General features: G+C 39.0%; 1 protein-coding gene and 1 pseudogene across 1 annotated transcript; both read right to left on the bottom strand.

Annotated features, from left to right (window-relative positions):
- Positions 1-535: 535 nt before the first annotated feature.
- LOC146393959 (uncharacterized) lies at positions 536-9,205 on the bottom strand. Its single transcript, XM_084925443.1, has 12 exons — positions 9,093-9,205; positions 6,896-6,959; positions 6,607-6,739; positions 6,356-6,502; positions 6,123-6,265; positions 5,923-6,048; positions 3,832-3,982; positions 3,474-3,749; positions 3,222-3,373; positions 3,019-3,130; positions 2,769-2,812; positions 536-2,613 (listed from the first exon to the last, which is right to left on the bottom strand). Exons 1-12 carry the CDS (start codon positions 9,203-9,205, stop codon positions 2,434-2,436), a joined length of 1,641 nt encoding a protein of 546 aa, XP_084781569.1. The 3' UTR covers positions 536-2,433.
- Positions 9,206-9,554: 349 nt separating this feature from the next.
- On the bottom strand, positions 9,555-15,340 carry LOC146393960 (uncharacterized; annotated as a pseudogene).
- Positions 15,341-19,417: the final 4,077 nt, after the last annotated feature.

Genomic DNA, 19,417 nt, shown 5'->3' on the forward strand with positions numbered 1-19,417 from the left:
CAGACAAGTCATTGTGAAATAAATGCTTCCCAAGAAAATACTACAAGTCGTATTGACAAAAATAAAATATTATAATAATAAAGATTTGAATAACAATGCTGTGAATGCTTTTCAGTATTCACACTAATAATAATAAAATAGTATAATAATAAAGATTTGAATAACAATACTGTAAATGCTTATCAGCATTAAACAACAACAAAAGACAGAGTGAACTTGTATTTAGAAATGCATAACTAACAGGGCTCTGGAGGTAGAGCAGGTCATCCACTAATCAGAAGGTTGGTGGTTCAATCCCTGGCTGTTACAATCTGCATGCCAAAGGATTCTTGGGATACTGAACCCCAAGTTACTCACCGATATGATAAGTGTGAATGCTAGATAGAAAGCACTTAAGTACAAAAACAGTAGAAAAAAGTACTTCAAGTGGAAAGGTTCTTTATAAGAAACAGTCTATCTAAACAAATCTATTATCAAACAGATTGGTTGATGCAGGATAGTTTAATTCTCGTTAAGATTTTCAGTTACACAACAATAGCTGCTTGCCACCAAATGAGATGTAAAAACAATCCCTGATCCTTTTCTATCACATTTGTAAAACAAATTGAGCCAGGGGAGATTCTGAATTGGGTTCCTTTCCCCGAAATGTAAACACATATACATTCACTCAGGTGAGAACAGATTCTATTTATCATCACATACCAGGGTTTAATGTTTTCCAACAGAAGATGGACCAGACATGGTCACACAGCACGTGGAGCAGCTTACCTTCAAACATTTACCACAAATTTTGAGGAGCCTCCTTTACTTGGACTGAACTGTACTGGTCCATAATAAATAATATATATATATAATCAGATGAAAAGTTTAATCCCATGCCATAGCAATTATTCTCAGGCTTTATACCAGGAATGGACCAGGAATGAACAGGTAGACAGGTATTATTAATGTAAGTTAAAGAATTTTTCATGGAGTTCCACAGAGTTCTGTCCTAGAACCAATACTTTTTACATTATACGTTTCCCCTCATGCAATATTATTAGAAAACACATGCATTTTCATTGCTATGCAGATGACACCAAGTTATATTTATCTACGAAATATGATAACACCAAGCAATTACTTAAACTACATGCATGTAGGCAAAGGAACATCCATGCAGGAATTAACATCTGCACATCAACTTGCTATAAGAGCTGCATAGTAGCAAACTCTCCAAAACCAGCTTTTTTAAATGTCTGTCAACATACAAATGCTCTTATAATTAAATGAGTTACAGTTGCATTAGAAGCTATTACAACTGTAATGCTAATTGTAATGTTGAAAATCTAACCCTCTAGTTTCCATGCAAATTTTAAGGGGCTCTTCCATTTAGATTTTTTAAAATGTAAGAAGTAGTGGTGTTGTTATTCCACTGTGTCCCCACACGTGTGCGTGTGCATGTGTGTGTGTGTTAGAGAGAGAGTGAGACAGAAAGAGGGAGCGAGACAGAGGGACAGAGTTGAAAAATTCATGTAAGCTCTTTAAGGTCTTTTTCAAATCATTACACTAATTCCATATTCAGACATCTTCATGCAATGCAAACAACTATCAGAATTTTCCATACATTATATAAACGATACATGTTTTTCAATGCCCGATAAAACTTTTATACAAGCTTCTGTTTAAAGATATACAGAACCACAGTTATACTTGTATTGCATTTGAGAATTTGACAATATAAAAAGGCATATTTAAAAATTGCCCACCATCCCTCAAAACACAATGATAAAAGCTACAAACAAGTGATGTATGGAGCTGGATGCACATAACAGAGGTAGAAAATACCCATGGAAGCAAAAGCTAGCAACATTATCCAGCCTGGTATCACGGCAAAGCATGTAATAGGCACGTTGGTCCACCGTATCTATTACACGCTTTGCCACGATACCGGACTACATTATCTGTCATTCCATAAATATCCATAAATAGCCTGTGAAGAGAAGCAAAGCAGACACTATTTCATGCAAGTAACAATTCTAATTTATGGTAAATGCATTTATATTGCACAATATAATAAAACCCTGATTCCTGTAATTCACACTTAAGCTGCTGTAACAGAATGTTTGGAGGACAACACTGAGTGAGATTTATGTTCTCATACCTGAGGGAAATTTAGGAAAAAAATTAAAAATTCCAAAGCTTTCCAGAACCAAAATGTTTGCAAGACATGAACTTACAAACTTACAAGCAATCTTGTTAACTGAAAAAATATATTTGGAATCCATACATTTTACAACAGCACATCTTTGTGTGAAAGATAAAAAAACTGATCATGCATCAACACAGTGCGATTAACATCTGTCTGCATGGTCCTTTTCCTGTCCGTGTATGGCTTTGCAAAGATGAAAATGGAAACAATAATAAACTCTACCTGAATTTTCAGCATACTGTTTACGGAAAGTTTAGTTTGTCTGAGTTATAAACATCACAGATTGTTGTGTTTGAAGTAAGAGATGGTGCAAAAGGCATGTCTAATCCTTTCAGTTCAAATTGCGGCTCCGGGTCTGATGAGAGGAAGTCTGGGCCGACTGAGGGAGCTGGAGTGGAAGCCTGGTTTTCAGGTACTGAAACCTGGAGACATCGGTAAAACGAAAAAAGGTGCATAAGCACAGTGGGTAAAATGAATCAGTCACTGACAGGCCAAAAATGCCTCTGAATGAGGAAATTTCTGTTCTTAGTTTTATGCATTCATGGGGATTTTTGTATGTTTGTTTGTGTGTATGTACCTCAGGCTGAGCGGGGTTCTCATGGATATTCACTTTGTGGTACATTTGTGAAGTTAGGAAAAAGCACATGAGTCAGAAGAGGAAAGAGGATGGGCGCTAATGTTAGTTGCCAGGCAGTCCCAGACGAGATAAAGACTTAGTGGGCCAATCCACAAATAACTACTATTTCTTTTTAAAACAACAAAAGTGGCTGAGTTCCTTTCACCTCTCTTTTATCTTTGCCTTGAATTTAAATCAAGCTTTACACCTACCGGTGGCTCAGAGGAGGTAGCTGAAGGTTGTGTAGAAATATGAGAATTCACAGGCTGATAAGACAAAGCTGAAGGATGTGAGTAACTTGGGCATGCAGGTTGATTCTCAATCTGTAATTGGAATAAGGATTTTCAAATTTTAAAAAAAGAACATCAAATATTAACACAGCTGGTCTTAATTTATACTTAAAAGAATACTTACATGATAATATACGGCAGGTGCAGGTGAGGCTGCAGTCTGAGGAGCAGACTTGTCCCTTTTACAGCACTTTTTACAACAACAGCAACAGCAGATGATCCCCGCGACGACAATCAAGGCAATAACAGCCATAAATATAAACTGTGGCAACATTTCTGTAAGAGCATGGAGAAAGTTAGGGAATATGGTGTAGAGGGTGGGGGTTAATGTTAGTTAGAACTTCTACTCTATGAGGAGAAATGCTCTGTTGCTTACCACGGGTCACTTCAAGCTGAGCACTCAAGATCAGGTTGCCTTCTGGGTCTCTGAACTCAAAGGTGCCAGAGTCTCTAGAATTTATAATTATGCCATCCATCACTGCACGAATTCTGCCAGAAAAGTGATTATCTTTTATGATCAGACTGCCATCCATCAGTGTTTCGGGATCCATTTGGCCCTTAGGTGTAAAAGTCATGGTCCACTTCTTAGGACCCCGAGGGGATTCAATGAGAATGTGCTCATTCCACCTTGTTTCATAGTGTCTGGTTAGTTCTGTTAGTGACACAGATCAGACTTCATTAGAACATTTAATCTGGTAAAATGCAGAAATCTCACAGGCAGCTTCTCACATCACCTTGTACTATGAGCAGCACCTTGGCCAACACAGAGTGGTTCTTATCCCTGAAGTTGTAGTACCCACTGTCTGCCTGAGTGAGGTAAGACAGCTGCCAATTACCGTTTTTCACCTCAGCTCTGCTTTCTCTGATCTGAGAGTCTGTGCGATTCCACAGGATTCAGCAGCAGATATAGACAGGAGCTTCCTAAGGCCTTAAAAACCACCAATATAATCTTCAAATTAGTTCTACAACTAAAAGGTAGCCAGTGAAAGCATGTGAGGACTGGTGTAACATTACTGCTTCTTTTTCTATATATTAAAAGCCTGCAGCAGCATTTTGAAGTCTGAGGATGTTATGATGAATGCTGTAAGAGTTAACAGCATGACAGCAGCCAAATCTTCAAGAAATACAAACACGAATAACCTTTTCTGAGTTGGAATGAGCAGCTTAGAGCAGTTTATTCAGCTTAGACAGATATCTGTCTAAGCTGAATAAAAAAAACAATTGCATAACTTTAGACACGTGCAAATCAAAAGAGAAATTGGATTCCAACACAAAAAGTTTGTGCTGGGTGGAGAGGGTGTAAATACAATAAATTCCATTATTCCGTTTCAGAAAAAAAATTGGACATCCAGTTCCTTCCTTCCAGATTGGACATTATATCCTGTTATGACGTCTCGTATATTGAGTTGTTGTGTATTGTCTGCAGAGAAGTGACGATCTCGGACACGTTAGGCCAAGATGTGTCCAAGAGTTAGCATGTAGCTTACAGCAGATGCAAATCAAAGGGGACCCAAAGTGGAACCCTGTGGGACTCCAGAAGAGAGAGGAGCATAAGAAGATAAAACTTTGTCAATCTGTACAGAAGATTACGTGTTTAACGCATACAACATGATCTGAGGGTTGAGGTGAGGTCAAGAAGAATTATTAATATATGTTGTTTTTGTTTTTAAAGTTTTTTAAGGGGGTAGACTGCTGCATGTTTGAAAAAGGAGGAACAAACCACAGATAACAGAGAATAATTTATAATAGTTAAAATATCTCTCAGTTTGAGTGCAAAAAACAACATCTGAACTTAAGCTCTAAAACTCTGAACTAAGAGGAGGTGCAGAGGGAACTGTTACTCCTTCCAGATCAAAGTGTGGTTCCAGGGTTGAGAGGAGGGGGTCTGAGCCGACTGAGGGATGTGGAGTGGAATCCCACCTTCCTGGAAGTGCAACCTGGAGATAGCAGAGAAAAAAAAAAGAAAAAGAAAAGAAAGGTACATTAGATCAATGAGCAAAATGAGTCAGCCTTTTTCTGGTTTCTGGGAGTGCATGGGGGAATTCTGTTTGTTTTTGTTTTTGTACCTCAGGCTGAACTGGGTTCACATGCATACTTACTTCATGATATGCCTGTGAAAAGAAAAAATATATATACATCAGTCCACATAGCAAGAAGGATTTTTATAGTGATAACATTTTGTCCTACTTCGGTTTTAAGGGAATTTGCACTTAAAATTTTGGGGCTACAGTTTAATGCTTTCAAGTAAAAAGACAATATAGCTTCGTAATAGATTTTGTGATTTATGCTGTGTTTTTTACCATACCTTCTATTTGTTTCTTTTTAAAGTAACCTAACTCTGAAAATAATTGTAAAATTAACAATCATGATTGTGTGAAAAAACACATTACAAATTGAGCTATTGTATGAATTCGGCAGGCAGTTCAGATGAGACAAATGGCGTGTGTGTGCTGTGGAAAAGTAATAGTTTCTTTTGTTTTGTTTTCAAAATATTTGTTTATCTCTTAAAATTTCTTCGTTCCATTAGAATTCCTCGAGCACAGGCTGGGTACAACAGTACAGGCCATAATAAGAAACTTTATTGCTAAAAAGACTGACTGAAAGAACAAACTTCATATTCAGGAACAAAAATAATGATCAAACAAATATAGCAAAAAAGAATCATTAATATCTCAATGTATCTGAGGCTAATGATTCTTTAAGATTCTATAAAATAAGACTAACATAAAGAGAAGACACATCATAGCAAACACATGCTATCAGCAGGCCAAAATACAAAGATTACTTGTTTTCAAAACAGTATAAAACTATAAATCAAGCTTTACACCCACTGGTGGCTCAGTCGAGGTACCCGTAGGTTGTTCAGAAACATGAAAATTCATGGGCTGACAGGACCAATATGGAGGAGGTGGTTCACCTGAATAACGTTGACCTGTAGGTTGATCCTGATCCTGTAATTGAAATAAGGAAATTTAATTAAATGTTAAAACAGCTGTTATTAATCTCCACTTGAAAGACTACTTACATGATAATATACATCAGGCTCAAGTGAGCCTTCAGTCTGAGGAGAAGACTTGCAGTTTATTTTACAAGACCAGCAAATGCAGATGATCCCAATAATGGCAACCAAGGCAATAACAGTGAGTAATGTACTCTCTGACATAAATGCTGTAAAAGGACAGACAAAGTTAGGGAATACTGTGTAGAGTGTGTGGGGCTGAGATAGCTCTCACTTGTGTTTTTCCACCCATGCCCTACTTTCTCTGATCTGAGAGTCTGTGCGATTCCACAGGATCTTTGGCTGGTCCAGACTGTGAAGGGGAATAAACTCCAGGATTTCAGCCGGTCTAGGGATAGAGTCCTCCCAAGTATAGTAGTAATCCCTCTTGACCTTTTTGGCACATTCTTAAAATGCACATTAAGAAAAAAAATGGACTTGTATTTAGGTAGCTACACACATACCTATATATATTTTTGATGTAAATATAAAGTACAGCCCAAATTCTCACCCAAGACTTTCAGTTCAACAACATTGTGACGCTGATGGCCACCAGATGACGCCAAATAAATTCCTTTATCTCTTTCTGTCACGTCTGTAAGATAAATTGAGCCAGGAGAGACTCTGAAGCCTGCATCTGTTGCCTGAAAGATAGACAGCACATATATATTTACACATTACCTCGGGTTAAAACAGGTTCTATTTATTGTCCTCAAAATAGTTTACTACTTTTAAACAGAAGCCTTAAATGTATCATATTCCAGATCTATAATAGTCACATAGAACCTGAAGCTGCTCACCTTCCCATCTTTAATTACAACTTTCACAGATCCCCCATTACTTTGATTGAAGTATATCAGTCCACTATAAGGTAAGGGTAATTAGATGGAAACTGCCACCTGCTGCCATAGCACACCTCCTCAGTTTGTATAGAAGCTGATGAGCCTTTAATAGCCAGTATGCACAAGAAGAAGAGACAGGTGGAGGTAGTGTTAACGTATAAGAATAACTCACTAATGATTTTGGAGAGCTGTGCGACAGAAGAGGAAGAGTAGGGGTGACCCAGAGTAAGAATCCAGTAAAATATTTGCGTCACCTCTTAAAGTTTCCCTGTAATAACATAAAAAATAGACAATATCAAAAATACAGTGCTGCAATACTGAAATTTTGTTTAGTTGGGGATAAGGTCAGGAATATATATGTATAAATAAGAAAAGTGCAACAATATTGTAGGTGCGGCTGCCGGTGCGGCTAGCTTTACTCCGACTTCGTATGTGAGGGCTCACTTGACTTGTTTTGTTCTGAGGGTATTTTAATGATGTAAACTTGGACTGACACAAACGATGTGTAACTTTTTGCACACAAAAACAATACTTAAAAAACTACATAGCAAAGTTTATGTACTTACAGCAAAATAATAGTAGCAACGTATCCGACTATAACGCTGTGTGCGCGTCTCCACCAATCCGTCCCTGCCCCTGTAGCTCCTGGGTGGAGTATAAACAACCCCCGGGGATGCGAGGTGGGACGCTTCCCAGCAATCACGGGTGGAAACTCCGACGTCATTTCCTTACTCATTAGGAATCTATATATATATATTGTAGTGGCAATTCCTTTTGTTTGACAAACCAAACATCCCACAATTAAAAGTCCACAAGCCACTGCTGCACTGAGATACTATTTCGTACGCAGGCAAAAGAAGTCCACTGTCCAAACTTGAAAGTTGCGTTTTTATGGTTTATTTATCCAGTTTGGCAAGCAATAACAAGATCCATTTTTTTGTTACTTCTTGCTGCTTCTCCTGCTCTGGTAAAAAAAACAAAAAAAAACAAACAAACCATAGGCCCACCCCAGTGCATGCTGGTCCTATACCAGTCTCTTTATTTATAGAAACAAAATGGCCCTACAGCTCTTACTGACTAATTTAACAAAGTAACATCAAACAAACATTGAAACAAAATATTAACTGACAAATAAACTTGTAAATAAATCCCAAAATATAAGTAAACTAACAACAAACTTTAACTAATTTCAAAATAATAAAAAATAAGAACAAATATCTCCAACACTCCGGCCCCTAATTATGCATACAATCACAATTACTTTAAAGTCCCAAAAGGAGGAGCTATTCCCTTAAGCAGGTCCTTAATCTTTGTTAATGATCTTCTTCACGATGAGGCTTCCAGTAGCAAAATAAGTTTTGTCACTGGCCTTTCCAAAACACTGGTCTTTGTTTGTAGTCTCACAGAACGCACCAAGCCTTTTGCACCCTGGTTTACACTTAAGACTTTTGCCATCATCCACGATCCTCTTGGAGCTGTAGCGTCTGCAATTAAAACAACATCTCCAGGTATAAGACATCTTTTAGTCCTCATCCATTTTTGTCTTTCTTGCATCAGAGGTAGGTACTCAGAAAGCCATCTCTTCCAGAACAACTCTGCCATGTACTGTACCGGTTTCCACCTTTTCCTGACATGCAGATCACTTGGATCAAACAGTCCTGGTGGTAAAACTGGTTTATTTTTCAGCAACAACAAGTGATTGGGTGTCAGTGCTTCAAGATCATTTGAGTCATCTGAAACGCTAGTAATGGGTCTGTCGTTCAATACAGCTTCAACCTCACAGAAGACTGTTTGGAGTCCTTCATCATCCAAAACTTGCTCTTTGAGAACTGAGGCTAAAATACTCTTTATTGAACGAATGAGGCGCTCCCACACACCGCCTTGGTGAGAAGCTGCTGGGATGTTAAAGTTCCATTTCATGCCATCCTGAACAAAAGCCTTTTGAATTTTAGCATGGTCCAGCTCAGTCAAACTTTCTTTCAACACTCGATTCGCCCCAACAAAATTTGTAGCATTATCAGATCTGATGGTCGAAACTGGGCCTCGTCTACAGATGAACCTCTGCACAGCATTTATACAGGAGTCTGTATCAAGTGTACATGCAATCTCCAGATGTACTGCACGACTGGTGAAACAAGTAAAAAGAACTCCATACCTTTTAAGGAGACTTCGTCCTCTTTTAACACCTGTAGGTCCAAAATAGTCCACTCCAACATTTGTGAATGGAGCTGTGTCTGGCAGGACTCTCTCTTCAGGCAGATCCGCCATCTTTTCTTCAACAAACTTTCCTCTGTTGCGTCTACACATGATACAACGAGAGATGATTTTCCTGGCAGCAGAATTTGCATTTAATATCCAGTATTTTTGTCTTAGTTTTGACAGCATGTGTGCTCTTCCTGCATGTCCCAACCTTTGATGGATATGGCGTAAAATCAGTGTTGACACATGCATATCTTTTGTCAAAATTGCAGGATGCTTTACTTCCATAGGCATGGCTGCTTTATTCAATCGGCCACCCACTCTGAGGATTCCTGCATCCAACACTGGATCAAGTTTGTAAAGACAACTTCCCTTGGAGACTCCTTTGAGGCCATTGCTGATTAAAGCCATTTCAGTTTTAAATTTCTGTTGTTGTGCATATTGAATAATAGCTTGTTCTGCCTTTGCTAAATCTTCTGAAGTCAGATTTCCTTTCTTCAAAGTGGTCCTAAATCTTTCCATTCTTATCTCCACTTCTTTCTGACTTTCCAGATCATTCTTATTCAAACCTGCAGCAAGCAACTCTGTCCTCTTCTGCAGCAGCAACACCAAAGCCTCTTTCAGCTTTAAAAGCCAGGCTACAGAGATTTTAAGTTTTGCCCAAGACGAGAAATAATGGATAAGATAGTTGGTAGGATTTTGTAATTCCTTCACAATGACATTCATTGTCAGGTCCTTTTTGACCTCTGGGTCATCTGCAGAAATTACACTGTACTCCACATCCAGTTTAGGCCATTCCTTTTCTGACTTATAGAGAAATTCTGGCCCTTTTATCCATCTTCTACATATGAGGAAATCCCCAGCACTCATGCCTCTGGATGCATCATCTGCAGGATTCTCCTTGGAAGAAACATATCTCCACTGATTCACATCTGTTGCTTCTCGAATGACAGCAATTCTGTTTGCAACAAAAGTATTAAATCTTCTGGTTTCATTGGAGATGTATTTCAGTACTGTTGTACTATCAGTCAAAAAAACTGATTTTTCCAACCTTACCTGCAGCTCTTTTTGCAGAAGCATATTCACTCGAACTGCAAGAACTGCAGCCGTCAATTCCAACCTGGGAATTGTAGTTTGCTTGAGAGGAGCAACTCTAGCCTTCCCCAGGATAAAAGCAACATGCGTGATGTTATTCTTTTCCAACTTTAAATATGACACTGTTCCATAACCATCTTGACTTGCTTCAGAAAAATGATGAAGTTGTGCCTTATCTGGTCTTCCAAAGCAACTTGGTTTAAAGCAACGTTCCACTTTGAACTTTGAAATCAGCTGGAGATCCTCCAGCCAATCACGCCACCGCTGGGAAAGAGAGTGGGGAATAACTTCATCCCACTTCAAATTTTGTCGGCAAAGCTCTTGTAGCAACAGTTTAGCTGGCAGGCTGAAGGGAGACAAGATTCCCAAAGGATCATACTGACCACAGACAAAATGCCCCTTCTGGTTGTTGGACGGTCCTGCAGGGAGGTTCTGAACCGGAACTTGTCTGTTTCTATGCACCACTGTAAACCCAGTGCTCTCTCAACTGGAAGTTGATCTGCGTCCAAATCCAGAGCCTTAATTTCATTTGCTCTCCTTTCCTCTGGGATTGACATGAGCACTGTGCGACTGTTGCTGATCCATTTTGAAAGCTTAAATCCTCCTTTAGCACAGATATCTGTCGGCCTCTTCACCATGTGCACTGCCTCCTCTTCTGAAGCAACAGATTTCAAACAATCATCCACATAAAAGTTTCTTTTGACTGTATCAACCACTTCAGCTGGAAACTGTTGTGCATTATCATCTGCAGTTCTCTGTAGAGCATAATTTGCACAGCTTGGCGAAGATACTGCTCCAAACAAATGCACTTTCATCCTGTATTCCTGTGCCAACCTTGTAGTGTCGCCATGTTGCCACCACAGGAAACGGAGAAAGTTGACGTGTTTTTCTGAGACTTGAACTTGGTGAAACATGGAATCAATGTCTGCCATTAATGCAACAGGCTCTTGTCTAAATCTGATCAGAACTCCAACCAGCGAGCTTGTGAGATCAGGTCCCTGTAGAAGCTGGCTGTTCAATGATGCTCCTTTATAAGTTGTTCCACAGTCAAATACAACTCTTAACTTGCCCTTTGTGGGATGATACACTCCGTGATGAGGGATGTACCACACCTTTCCATCATCTTTGTGCAACTCATCTGCAGACACAAGCTCGGCATATCCTTGTTCAAGCATGTTGTTTACACATTCAGTGTATTCATCCTTATAATGAGCATCCTTTTCAAATCTCCGTCTGAGACTCTGGAGACGCTGCTCCGCGACACAGAGGTTATTTGGCAAGCTGGGACCTTCTCTCCTGAAAGGCAAATCAATGTGATAATGATTTCCAATAAGTTTTATTGAACTATTAACAATATCCATGAAACACATATCCTCTCTGGACATTTCAGTCTGCTCCTCTGAGGATCTTTCATTAAAATCATGATTGTACTGTTTAATCAACATTTCTTCAAGACGCTCAACAGAAATCCTATTGGCTGTTACAGCAGTGCAGTTGTTTTTATTTCCACTGTTACTTCCAGTGCGCAGGGGACCATTTATGACCCAGCCAACTTTTGTTTTTACAGCATAAGGTCCACCCTCCACACTGTTTATCACCTTCCATGGCTCTAAAACATTGGAAGCATCAGTGCCTATCAGTAGCTCCACCTCTGCATCAATGTTGTGAAGTTTAACAGGTTTAAGATGAGGCCACTGATCAATGTCACCTTGCTGGGGAATATTGACTGTAGAAACTGGCATGGTCTTTTGAGTCAAAACATCTGGCAACGGCATGAAATCATTTTCTTCCAAACCAGACAGAACTTGTGCACTAACAATCCTATCTTGACTCATTGTTCTCAAAAGGATATTGGCCTTTTTACCTTTTAGATTCAGTCTTTTTGCCAGGGTTTCTGTACAGAATGTACCTGAACTTCCAGGATCCAAAAACGCATAGGTTTGCATGATTTTGTTGCTCTTTTGGCTCTTAACTTGAACTGGAACTATAGGAAAAACTGCATCAACTTCATGACCGGCCCCAATATGCCCACATGTCTGAGTGGTTGCAGTTGAAAAGTTGACATTAGAGCTTGTCATCTGTTGAGCTTGTTCTGAGGGTGCACCTGGATCTTTTCGCTCTATATGAAGAACCCCTGGGTGCTTTTGATGACACACGTTGCAATCCAAACGACTCCTACAGTCTTTGCTTATGTGACCAACTTTTAAACAACCAAAACAAATTCCCCTTTCCTTGATAAAAGTCAACTTATCCCGATGCATTTTAGCTTTAAACTGCTTACAATTCTCTAGTAAATGATTGCTGTGTGAACAAAACAAACAACTATGCAGAACAGTGGAATTTGTTCTGCTTCCAGTTGATTGAGTTTTGACTCCTGGAACCGTACTGACATTAGTGGCAAAACTACTTCCCTTTTTTCTTTGCTTGGTGGAACTTGAAACTTTAAAGCTGCTTCCAGATTGTGAGTCTTGGATGTTGCCAAGCACTGGATCTGATGCTACTTTCACCTGTTTTATTATGAAGGCAACCAGATCAGTGAACACTGCTCTGTGACCATTTTGTTCCTGCAGTTCATAGGCAACAACTCTCCATTTTTCCCTCAATTTGTATGGAAGTTTCATAACAATCATTCTCATATTTGAGGGCAAATCCAACTCCTTCATATGAACAACTTGCTGTGTTAGATTCGAACATCCTTGAAGAAAAAGAGAGAATGACTGTAGACCTTTCACATCCTCACTTTTAATAGGTGCACAACTCACAATCCTCTCCATATATGCAGAGGCTATTTTATTTTCATTCCCAAAATGTTCTTCAAGAAGATATTTGGCTGTGGAATAGCCCTGCTCAGGAGGTAAATGCTGACAACTATGCACCAAGTCTTTAGGCTGCCCCCTAGTGAACTGCTCTAAAAAATGCAAACAGTCGCTCCAGTTATCAGTTTTAGCTTCCACTCCATTTTCAAAAGCATTCATAAATGATCTGTACTGTAAAGGGTCTCCATCAAACATAGGGATGTTTCTAGCTGGAAGGACAGAAGATAAGTTTTGTTTTACAAGCAAAGTAGTGATGTCATTTTGTTTTTGCATAATATTGACAATCTCCTTCGTGCAATTCTCAGTCAAAGTAGGAGACTGAGGCTGTGTTTGCTGCGTCACTTGAGCTGAATCATCAACTTTTACCATCACCTCACCCACCTGATGTTGGTTTTGACTTTGTCTAGGTATGATTACTTGTGATTCAGATGCAGAATTTGTACCAGAGTAATCTCTTTCTGCCGGAACAAATGTATCAGCACAAGGATTTAAATTAGGCGCTTCTTGTACGTGCCCTCTTTCAAAATAAGAGTTCATTCCATCAGAACGCTCAGAGCTACAAACTGAGTTTATTTTTAAGACACGAAGCTTTGCCTTAGTTGCTGCCAACTCTGTTTCCAAGGATAATTTCTCAGTTTTTCCTCTTGCGCTTCAATAGAATGTTTTTTCTTTAATGCAGCGAGTCGCTCCATGAGCGCTGCCTTGTCAGCCGCAGCTTTAATGCGCGCGGAAGATGTTGATGAAATTCGACTTTGCTGTGACAATGTTTTCGAAGGTGGCTTTACACTTGGGATATTAGAGACACTGTCTTCAGGATTTATTTCATCCAAACTTTCAACAGCTTGATCATTAAGAGCAGTATTGCTTTGTTCAGTATACGGCTCGCCTGCTTCCTGCAACCAAACCTTTACTTTGTCCATAAAAACAGAGAATGCTTTCACCTTAGACTGAAAATGTGCGCTTTGCCTTTTCACTTCATCTTCTGGCAGTGGCAAACTTAAAAAGGACTCTTGCAAAGCGTTTCCATCTTGATAGCATTTAATAAACTTCCCAAATTCAGAAGACACTTCCTTAACGTTCTCATGTGAGGTCATTAAAGCAGAAATTTTCCCCATGTACTTAGATGCTTGCTTATGTAGCCGGTCTGGCCTTAACTCTTATTGCCGTTAGTTCTCTGCGTTGTGTTGTGCAAATAACCAGAGGAGTCAGCTCTCACTTTGCCAGCTGGGCGGATTTATTCTCCCAGAACTGTTTAAAATAAAAACAAAACAGTACAGCAACTTCACTTTACTGGACTTCTGCATGAACACCTCTCCTCAGCGGGGCCTCTACGCGACTGAGGTGCAACATCACAACAAATCCAATTACCAAATAATACTGCTAAAATGTATTTATATTCATATATAACAAACGAAAATGCACTGCATCGTGAACATATAGTGACAATTACCTCATCAACAAAATTATACTTTAGGGAGACTTCATTTACCAGTGGCAATTTTACATATTTACAGTAAGTTGAAACAGTGAACATAAATCACAAACAAACAGAAGATATAACCAGTTCACATGACACAAAAATAAAAGAGGGAGCTCACATACCTGTTTAAAATAAAAACAAAACAGTACAGCAACTTCACTTTACTGGACTTCTGCATGAACACCTTCAAGGGAGAGAGAAGGATAGCGGACCACATGAGAAGCCACGTACATGCCCCCATGCTCTCATCTGAGATTGGCTAACTAGCATGTTACAATAAAGTGCTGTACTTGGCAGAAAAACAATAATTCAAACTAAAACATCAAACAGAACTGTGAGACAAAATGCACAAAGGGAACGAGCAGTGTTTGAATTACTTTTAGTTACTTTAACTGTGTTTATTCGCTCTGTAACTGAAAACACTAGCGTAGGCTCACCTCTCCTCAGCGGGGCCTCTACGCGACTGAGGAAAATAGCGCGCAGCTACAGGAAGTGACTTCGTGGGAAGTCAAAGGTCACATAAACAAAATAAAAGCTCCCAAAATATAAATACAGAAAATAAACATATATAAATAAACACATATACATAACCAATACTGACAAAGCAAGATAACACTGCAGGATGGATCTTTGGTGAAATATAAATTATTTTTTAATACACCCGTTACACTTACACATTGAACTCCGCTTTTCTTGGCATGTCTTTATATACAAATCCAAACCTTTTGGCGTAAATTTGATGCTTCTTTTCTCTGCTTGCATCTGAGTGTCATCCTCTTGTTTACGCTCTTGTTTACTCTTAATATCCAACATTTTTATTGTCCTCTTGGATTATTTCAAACATTATAAAGATGCACAGCACACTGAGAATCCATAGCATAAAGCGCAAACATGACATCCATTTACCTGCTGATTGCAGTGAACAAACATTTCCACAGAGGGCGTTGGCATGTTTCAATTAGTGATCCTATTATGCACAAATTTAGTACATCAAAACTCAGTTCATCAGTCTTTGTAGTGAAATTATGTCTTTAAACTCAAATAGCTTCACCTTTTTCCTTTACGGCTTAAACAATATTATCATTCACCAGCTTTGATGAACGAGTGACATGTTGACCCAGGCCTCAACATCCGTCTGGAGTACTTACGACGGTGATCCTTGAAATTCATATATCCAACATATCCTATAATGAAGGATTATTCCTTTGTCCACGGGCAGGTTTTTTACTTTTTGTAGTGGCAATTCCTTTTGTTTGACAAACCAAACATCCCACAATTAAAAGTCCACAAGCCACTGCTGCACTGAGATAATATTTCGTACGCAGGCAAAAGAAGTCCACTGTCCAAACTTGAAAGTTGCGTTTTATGGTTTATTTTATCCAGTTTGGCAAGCAATAACAAGATCCATTTTTTGTTACTTCCTGCTGCTTCTCCTGCTCTGGTAAAAAACCATAGGCCCACCCCAGTGCATGCTGGTCCTATACCAGTCTCTTTATTTACAGAAACAAAATGGCCCTACAGCTCTTACTGACTAATTTAACAAGGTAACATCAAACAAACAAAACATTGAAACAAATATTAACCTACAAATAAATGTGTAAATAACCCCCAAAATATAAGTAAACTAACAACAAACTTTAACTAATTTCAAAATAATAAAAAATAAGAACAAATAGCTCCAACAGAAGTTATTGCTGCTGACTGAAGGTTCTGTAAACTACTCAGTCATAGAATGATACGATATTGAACTAAAACAAATGCCTGAACCCTAAATTATGGATATCCTATTGTGGTGATCTAAAATGTAACACTAAATGTGATTAAAACACTAAAACTCTGGACTCCCGGGCTGAACGACCGTGAGGATCACCAGCCCGAGGAAAACACAAAATACACATGACTCCGTGAGAAAGACAATTCATTCTTGAATGAAGACGTTGATCAGACACATTTAAAATGTAGCCAATTGTGTTTATTATTAAATTATTAAGGAAATAGAAAAGGGGTGAAATAGAAAAGGAGGGGAGGGGTGGGGGGTAAAGAAGAGGGTAAAGGAAAGGGATAGAAAGGAGGAAAGAGATAGAGGAGAGAGAACCCCAACAATGCCCTCTGAGCAAGCACTGGGTGCGACAGTGGATAGGAAAAACTCCCTTTAAAGGAAGAAACCTATGACAGAACCAGGCTCTAGAGGGGGCAGTCAACTGTCGGGACTGGTTGGGGGGTGAGGGTGAAAGAGAGAGGGGGGGAGTTACAGGGAAATAGGGGAGGGAGAGGTGTCAGGAGAGAAAGGGAGAGGACAGGAGAGGTGAAAATTACGATGCAACGGTGGAGGAAGAAGACGGGGTGACATCAGCAGAAGAAAAAGTAGAAAAAGTAGAAAAAGCAGGAGTGCTCTTCCTCCAGAAGAATAGGGTTAGAATAGCTCCAACATATATGTTATATGTTATATACTTGAATCTTCTTCTTTCGGCTGCTCACTTTAGAGGGTTATCACATCAGCAAAACAATGATCTGCCTCCATCTCACCCTATCTCTAGCATCCTCTGTCACACCAACCCTCTGCATGTCCTGCTTCACTAGATCCATGAACCTCCTCTGAGGTCTTCCTTTTGTCCCCCTGCCTGGCAGCTCCATATTCAACACCCCCTGTCTAATGTGTCCAATATATCCACTTTCCCATTTAGGCACATGCCCAAAACATCTTAACCTTCCCACTTGCCTCTTCCAAAATGTTTGAGCTGTACTCCTCCACTGTTATCCTATTTTAACCCAAACCCATATTTCTCAGATTATTGCAAGGGAGGAATTAAATCTGTCTGTCTGTCTGTCTGTCTGTTGTTTGTTTGTTTGTTTGTTTGTTTTAATGCATGTTCAATCATCCAGGTAAGGAAATCCAAGTGATGAAATGTTTCTCCCCCTGAAAACGCTAGGTCCAGATGAAAAGAATCAACATTTTGGAAAACTAGCATAGCTTTTTTTAAAATGAACATGCCTTTTAGACCATTTAGCATATCAAAATGTCACAAAATCTTTTCCTAATGTTATAAATTCCTCCTCTGTTTGAGTGTGTATAGGATCCAAACTGTAAAACCTGATAGGAACTGATCAAAAGGCCTCAAGAACATACATAATAACTGTCCTCAATAAGGTGGTTATTATTGTCCAGCCTGTAAAACCATTATGAATGTAATTTAAAAAAAAATCACAAAGTGATAGCATAGTTTTCTTTATATGCAATATTGTATAGTTTTCCAACAGGTTGGGGCTTTTTTCAGGACAATAACCAGCCACAGTTACCCCTTATATATCCTTCTCCTGCAAAACTTGCAGCTTGCACCCTCTGATTGACTATAACACCTTTATGTGCAGTTCATGCTCTGCAGAAAATTCCCATTCAGCTTCAGCTGCAGCATAATGAGCAAATGTTTGGATGGTAGAGTGCCAAATATTATGTGGTCTGTGTTGTTCGATTTATTCACTGAACAGGTTTTTATCACCCTGACTGTTCAATAAAATGTGACCTAAATTGAGTACTTATATTTGAGGAAATTATTTTCTGAACCCTAGTAATTGTTAATTAAAAGGATATTCCCTTGACTTTACGTCTGAGAATCAGCTTAGTAACCACAAGGACTCGTTCTGAGTATGTGAAAACAATTAACTTGGACCATTATTTTCATTCTTTTCTCCTCCTGCAATTAAGCTTTCAAATCACTGATGATTTATTCTTATTGTTACTAATTGTATAGTCAGACATCTTCATGTAATGCAAACAAACAAGACTGTTACATGACTTTGGGCTTACATACAAAAACACAGGGTCAGAATACTATTTGTTTTGCATTTATGTTTGCATTTTTTAAACATTCACAGCATTCTTCAAATTGTAATAATAAATACCCCAAATAAGTGACGTATGGAGCTGAAGGTATAGGATGGAGGTGTGAAACACACAGTAAATTGTCCGTTATGATCGGTAAAACTGGGAACATTATCTGTGAGTGGGACATATTTGTCTTACCTCAGGAGAAATGAGAAAGAGTTCACAAACAGCTTCCTCCCCTGGGCCATTCAGACTGTTAACAAACACTATCCCCACACAACCCACCCATGACCACCCACCTCACCAATCTGAGTAACCTCCACCACTCAAGGCCACTCACACACGGACTCTATTCAGACCAAGTCTTTTCTTTGCACTACTTCCAAGCAATTTGCAACTTGGAATAAGGATTTTCAAATAAACAGTTGATATTAATGCAAACTTTAGAGAATACTTACACTGTAATGAGACACAAGTGCAGGTGAGGCAGCAGTCTGAGGACATTTTATGGCACTTTTTAAATTTTACACCAGTACAATTCCTATGACAACAAATAATACACCAATGCCAATTACTGTAATTTCTGATCAAAATTTTCTGAGTGCACAGAGAAAGCTGGGGTGTTGAAAAGAGTCTAGGGAGTTTATAATAGTTAGAACTCTCCCCCTATGGGGACAAATGCTCTTTTGCTTTCCCTGGGTCACTTTTACCTGTGATAGGTTGTTTCTAGGGCTCTGAACTCATTTTTACAGGATAATTTGTTTATGCTATTTCTTACTGCCTTAATTTCCCCAAAGAACCAGTTATCTTTTATGAACACCCTGCCTTCAGTCAGTCCATTTCCCCCTCAGGGGTAAGAGTCATAGTCCATATCTTAACATCCAAAGGTACACAGTGCAGAAGCGTTCATTCTCCTTTGTGTCACAGTCTCTGCTTCTGTTTGTGACACATATTAGACTTCATAGGGACTTTTAATCAGGCAAAAAGTCCAAGACCCTAACTCCCATCAAAATCATTTTTAAACCGTAATGATCCCGAGGACCTCTACACAACAGTGTGTTCTTCAT

The sequence above is a fragment of the Perissodus microlepis genome, chromosome 1, assembly GCF_051167445.1.
Source record: "Perissodus microlepis isolate ML-2025 ecotype Zambia chromosome 1, ASM5116744v1, whole genome shotgun sequence".
In the NCBI taxonomy this organism is placed as follows: Eukaryota; Metazoa; Chordata; class Actinopteri; order Cichliformes; family Cichlidae; genus Perissodus; species Perissodus microlepis.